At 37.5% G+C, this 7,093-nt stretch overlaps 1 protein-coding gene across 3 annotated transcripts in view; it reads right to left on the bottom strand.

Moving 5' to 3' along the window:
- The window catches only part of LOC121934528 (dynein axonemal heavy chain 11-like), a 79,985-nt gene that overhangs the window by 7,171 nt on the left and 65,721 nt on the right, over positions 1 to 7,093 (bottom strand). For all 3 annotated transcript variants that reach the window (XM_042475103.1, XM_042475101.1, XM_042475104.1), the window contains one exon: positions 3,998 to 4,117. In XM_042475103.1, the coding sequence (XP_042331037.1) occupies positions 3,998 to 4,117 (120 nt within the window). The remainder of the gene's footprint in view (positions 1 to 3,997; positions 4,118 to 7,093) is intronic.

Here is a 7,093-nt window from a genome sequence, read left to right as displayed (position 1 = left end):
TACTGGATTAAGAATTTTCAAGAGCTTTGGCCAACTATCTTCCTTCAGTGAGCAATTAATGCTAGTTACAGGTTTGGATTGTATATATTTTTATAGTATGAAGAACTGATTATTGCATATGTATTTGTATCAGTCTATCCATCCTGACACTGTGCTTGGTTTCTATTTTTCACTGCCATTGAATAATACGGGGTGAGTTGGTAACTATCTTGATTTCAGTAAGGCTTTTGACAGGGTTCCCCATGACATTCTTGCAAACAAGCTAGGGAAATGTGGGTTAGACAACATAACTGTTACATGGATTTGTAATTGATTGACCGGCCGAACCCAAAGGGTGTTCAACAATGGCTCCTTTTCATCCTGGAGAGAAGTGACCAGTGGGGTCCCACAGGACTCTGTCCTGGGCCCAGTGCTATTCAACATCTTTATTAATGACTTGGATGACAGAATTGCAGGTATACTTATCAAATTTGCAGATGACACCAAATTAGGAGGAGTAGCTAATACCTCCGAAGACAGGATCAAACTTCAGAATGACCTTAATAGATTAGAAAGCTGGGCCAAAGCTAACAAAATGAATTTCAACACGGAGAAATGTAAGGTACTGCACTTAGGCTGGAAAAATGAAATGCACAGATATAGGATGAATGAGACTACATGTGAAAGGGATCTGGGAGTCCAAGAAGACCACAACGTGAATATGAGTCAACAGTTCGATGCGGCAGCTAACAAGGCCAATGCAATTTTAGGCTGCATCAATAGTAGTATAGTGTCTAAATCAAGGGAAGTAATAGTGCCACTTTATTCTGCTCTGGTCAGGCCCCACCTGGAATATTGTGTCCAGTTCTGGGCGCCACAATTTAAAAAGGACATTGAGAAACTGGGGTGTATCCAAAGGAGGGAGACCAAAATGGTGAAGGGTCTGGAAACCATGTCCTATGAGGAACGACTTAGGGAGCTGGGGATGTTTAGGCTAGAGAAAAGAAGGTTAAGGGGTGATATGATAGCCCTGTTTAAATACTTGAAGGGATGTCATATTGAGGTGGCAGCGAGCTTGTTTTCTGCTGCTTCAGAGACTAGGACCCAGAACAATGGATGGAAGCTGCAGGAGAAGAGATTCCACCTCAGCATTAGGAGGAACTTCCTGACAGTAAGTGCTGTACGACAGTGGAGCAAACTCCTTCGGAGTATAGTGGAGTCTCCTTCCTTAGAGGTCTTTAAACAGAGGCTAGATGGCCATCTTTTGGGGATGCTTTGATTGTGATTTCCTGCATGGCAGGGGGTTGGACTGGATGGCCCTTGTGGTCTCTTCCAACTCTATGATTCTATGATTCTATGAAGACAAGCAAGTTCCCAGCTGGACATAAAAATGAGACACTGATGGTGTATCTATTGCCCTTTGGTTATGTTTGCTTGTCCATCAGTCACTGAAGATATTTTTGTTTCTTTTGGTTTACTGTAGGAAGAAACCACTGTGAAATGCATGGTTTTGTTTCTGAATACTTAACTAGACCTGTACTCAAGGTTGGCTAACAAAGGGCATCTAATTCCAGCTGTTTCTTTCAGGTTTTGTACCTATATTTGACACATATTTGAATGAAAGTTCAAGCTTGTGAAGGTTAATGGACTGCCTAGCAGAGAAACAGCAATTCTTATCCCTGGGCTAGATGTGGAGGAGGTACCAGTGGAATAAGCTTCCCACGCTGCCCCCTTGACCTCAGCTGTCATTTAGAGAAATCAGCTTCTGTGGAGGTCAGAAGTACAGTAGTGTTTATGCTTCCCATCTCCATGGTAACTCACTCCTGAGCCTTCCAATTGACTTCCAATTGTGTTAAACTGAATGCAGCTTTTTGACATATGAAAATCTATTCATTAAGGAGTGAATAGATGCAAGCAAACTCAATACACTTCAAACCACAGTGCACACTTCCAACAGCAACATGAACAAGTGAAGGTGGAATGGCCTTAGAACTATCTATGTCCCATGCCAGAAATGATCTTCTTACGCTATACTTATTATTCCCTCTCTCTCCTAAAGATATGGTTAACTCAGTACTGCATTCTAGTCCACACTGGCATCCTTAATCCCCTTTTGGGTTTCAGGAAATATGATTCCAGTTTAGATTACAAATTTGTTTTGAAATTTAAAAGTGCGCATATTGAGGAAGAAATTCCAGTGACCCCACTCATTTTTACTTTTAAATGGACAGTTTTAGAGATGGACAGAGAGGGTCCAACGTTGTAATGCAAGTCACAATGCAATGGATACCTACACAGAAAAAGGATGTACTGAGTTAAAAGGGGCTGAATGCCAGGACTGAAGGCTTATTGCATTACTGTTAACACAAGCCATTGGCAAAATGAATGGACCTTCTAGCAGGGGTAAGATTTACAATGAAATTTCAGACGCAGGAATGCTGTTTCAAGCTTTTCTGTTGAAATTTCACCATGGATGCCTTTAGATACAACTAGACAAACCTATGTACCAATGGCAAAACTATATTTCACATCAAGCCCAACATCCTGCATCAGGAGATATAGCTATGATGATGGAGCTGTGCTATGTCTCCTCATGTGACTGCCAAAAGTCCACCTTAGAAGCCAGGCAGTGGCAACAACATTGGGATTTCCAAGGCACTAGGGAGCTGGGTGATGAGTGAAGAAGCATTCACCCCTCTCTTAGCAGGGTACTTTCCAACAGGTGTCCAGACTATCTGAAAGACCATGTCTTTCTATATAAGCTTGGCTGAGTTTTAAGACCCTCAGGAGATCTTCATATCACAGACACTTCTGGTGAGGTCATGAGAGGGCTTTCCCAGTAGTTCCTCCTGGGCTATGGAATTCCCTCCATAGGAATTTGCCACCTCTCTGTTCTCTTTTTGCTGTCAGGCAAAGACCTTTCCAATGAGACAGGCCTTCAGCTGTTAACTGCCTGTTGCAGAAGGCTCTTGGAAGGAGGTGACCTATTCTATTTTATTTGAAATCCTTCTATAACTGTTTAAATTAGTATTTTAATATTAGTTCTTTTAAAAATTTAAACTTTTGTATTATACATTGTTTTAGCTGCATTTTGTTTTAACCTATACTGTAAACTGCCTTAGTTCCCATATTGTTCACAGCGGCAGGTAAGAACAGTTGTGTGGCTATCTGGAGGTGCATTTACAATGAGAAAAGAGTTATTTTTGGATGTACAAGGGCGAGAAGTGACCAAAAGTGATTACTATCATTTACATTTGGGGTAAGACTCTGTGTGGCATAGTGATTTGAACTATGACTCTGGAGACCAGGGTTCGAATCCACACTCAGCCATAGAAACCACTGAGTGACCTTGGACAAATCACACTTTCTCAGCCTCAGAGGCAAACACCTCTGAAGATATCTGCCAAGAAAACCCCATGACAGATTTGCCTTAGGGTTACCATAAAGGTGAAATGACTTGAAGGCACGCAACACCAACAAAATATGGGGTGCCATCACTAGTCTTTTCTCCTAGCAAGGACATGGCCACTGTAACCATGATACAGAAGTCTATATAATACACTTTATACAGCACTTCCCTGAGAAAGGGAAACTGAAGTTGACACAGAACACTTTATTTAGTTTTTTATTTGATCTCAGTCCTACCATTCTCCCCAAATGAGACTTGCAAACACTGTTGCCCACTTCTGTGTGAACTATTCACTTGCTGCTCAACTCCATTCATATCAATTAAATTCGAGTAATATACTTTGGTTATCAGGACAAGGCCTTTTTACTTGCTTAAAAAACACCATTGTACTATTTTTAACAAACCATTGAGAAATAATTGAAAATGTCATTTTTGACAGCCAGTATAAAGAAACAAGGATGATTATATCATCTTCTCAACAAATAGTCATCTCAATAAAGCTAAAGAGGAAGCTACTCAAAATATTGTGAGGCAAACACTTTTTCATAAGTATTTCCTATTTTTTATTAACACCCCCCCACACACACACACATATCTACAAACAATTACCAGAGAAGGGCTCATAAATTCTTCTAAGTATGTGTAGCAGAGTCTGCGGTCCCAGTCATCAGTGATGTGTCCACCATACATAATCTCACCAAAAAGGTAACGTAAATCTTCCCATGGAACCTATGGAGCATAATGGAATGTATAATTAAAGAACTGGCTAGTTTTCTGAAAGGATAAATCTCAGAAACCACTCACAGTAGCACTGGCATAGGAACACATTGACTATATCAACACAAACAGAAAAACCAACATATGGTCCCTAGAGATTTCAAAAATTATGGCACTATATCTCTATTTGGTGTGTTTTACAATAATCATAATGGAAGCACTAATGCAATCTAATGCAGTAATGTTATGTCCAGGGTTGGACTATCATCTTGAGTTGTTATCCTCTGTTGACAGGTATGTAGGGGTGTGTGTGTGCGTGCGTGCATGTATGTATCAATATACACTACACACAGCAGCAGTAATTACTGCATTTACTATACAAGCAGACAATAGGAACAAATTACTGTGAAATGAAGAAAGAATCATAGTATATATTTGATTCTGTTTGTTTAGGATTGAATCATGGTTGTTTCCTGTCCTATGTGTTAATTAAGGCAGCAAGTTAGGAGTTAAGCACTAATTACAGCCACTCTGAATTATTTCATATTTTATATACCATAAATTTGTCCCTAAAATTCTAGAACACATCTTTTTGTTAATATTCCTTTCTTGGAGGAAAGCTTTTTACTGCCCTTTGAAAATACTTGTAGACACAAAATGCCCAATATTAAATAATCCTAGCAAAAATAGAAATTCTCAATTGCCTTGGGCTAACACAACAAGACTGTTTCAAAAATAAGAACCAGCCAACCAATACAGAGTATCAAAAATCTTATTTTGATATGAGGAGAACAGAAAACTTCAAGTGAAAATGGAATACACATTCTGTCATCAAACAAATTAATTTCAGAGGTGTATTAATTGTAGATCTCATTCTATTATATCTTTATCAACACCATGTATGTAACTGCATTATGAATATGGTGCTGGAAGGGAACTTTCAGTGGTTTGGTTTTTTATGTCAAAGCTATTGTTCAAAAAATAGTGAGCAAGTTTTCTTGCTTAGCTTTCATTATGAAGCCTTTCCAGACATAAATCTTTACACCCTCAGGGACTGTATTTGGTTCCCAACAGTTCAAATAAAAGCTTAATTATAGGCTTTGCGTATTGCATGATGAGACAGAACAGAGCAAGTAAAATAACTGGCTATTGCAATGCAAGTAAAGTATCTGCAGTGCTTTCTGAATGGTTGTGCACGTTTCTTTCAATTCTAGTAAATGAATATTTAAATGCATTTGTTTTTATAAACTATATTGAAACCAGTGATGAACAACACTATCACATCCAAGACCTAAGACAGTTCTGAATTCAAAATAAATGAATTCTTCTATTTGAGTATAAAATAAAAAAATAACTACCATGTAGAAAATTTCAAGACTGACATGAGAATTCACTTGACTCGTTTTGTAATATTCAGTTTCTTGATCTGTAGACATCCCATTTATTTATAGTAAAGTCAAGAACCACACATGGTATAATAAGGCTTTTGCAACTATAAAACTGTGAAATCCACTGAGAGACCTAAAAAGACTGCATAATCCTAGTCTACACATGAAATCATGACAGGACACAGTTAAAAGGGCAACAGATTATGACTTTTCAAGGCACCAGTGCTCAGTACTTCAAAGGATAAATGCATGATGTTTCTATCACAGGCATAAAGAATAAAATTTACGTTTGGCTTTGACATTTCTTGTGAATTTATAAAGGTTTTCAGGACACAAAGCATGCTGTTTAGTTACTATAAAACTATATTAAATAAAATCTATACACCCTTAATACACCAATCCTTTTTTGTACTTAAATGCACCTCAAGCCAAACGTTCCATTTATTCAAAAATTCATGCAGTATGGGAGACTGACCCATTACAACATCTTGACAGAGATTGCTTGATTCATGAACTCCAGCCGTTCATTGCTGCTACTTAACATGTTGAAATAACTCAGATGTGAATAGCTTCGTAAGGGCTAATCACTGCCTCTTTAATTTTATTTCATTCTGTAAAATGTATTTACTGCTCTTTGCCAACAGTTGGTCCTCATAAACAGATTGTCTTTCATTCTGTTTCATCTTCTCACTTTCAGAACTGTCTATTTCACTTTACTATTGGTTGTGGTTGTACCATATGCTATTTAGAACTTTGTTGCCTAATCTAGAAGCAAATTTATAGTCCAAAAAAACAAACCCCATTCACATGGTCATTACTTTCAACTAGAAAGAATCTTAATGTCAGAATCTATTCTTACTTCAGATAATTTATTTAGGGAAAATGCTTGATCTATACTAAAACCATCAGCAATTCTGGCCTATAGTGAAATAAATAGCAAATGCCCTAAAGGGCAAAACCTACAAAGGAGAAAAGTGTGAAGTGAAACTAACTGTACAATTAAAGAAACAAGTTTATCATACACGAATTTTATCAGCTACATTAGGGCTGTACTGAGGTTGTGCATTATCGGTGGTCTGTATTATATTTAGAAGGCTAAATAGTGTATTATGTAACCATCAATGAATATCTAATATGCATATTATGGGGAGGGGGGGGTGGAGAAAAAGTACTTTCCCCTTTTATTGTGTGATACTACTCACAGACCACTAAACTTAGATATGGTGGTCTGGAAGACACAAATGTTCAATGGGAAAGGAAAATGGAGCTGCCTGTAGTATCCAGTACTATAAAATAAAATGTAATACTGTAATCACTTACAAAGTAGGTAGCTTGCCGGAATCCTGAACAAAAGCATTCCTATGTAGTAGGAACATGCCACAATAATTTGCAGAGAAAATACAATGAGTGTTTATAGCTACAACAAGGATTTTATATCAAATGTTGAAACAAATATAAAATGCAGATTTATTTCTTTAAACCTTTACCCTCACACTTCCTTTAAAGAAACTCCAATTGTCCACTGAGTTACTTAAACTACAAGTGGGCATAATAATAATAATAATAATAATAATAATAATAATAATAATAATAATAATAA

The sequence above is a fragment of the Sceloporus undulatus genome, chromosome 6 (genome assembly GCF_019175285.1).
Source record: "Sceloporus undulatus isolate JIND9_A2432 ecotype Alabama chromosome 6, SceUnd_v1.1, whole genome shotgun sequence".
NCBI classification, from domain to species: domain Eukaryota; kingdom Metazoa; phylum Chordata; class Lepidosauria; order Squamata; family Phrynosomatidae; genus Sceloporus; species Sceloporus undulatus.
Note: the sequence above shows the minus strand (reverse complement) of the source record. Positions and strands in the feature narration are given on the sequence as shown.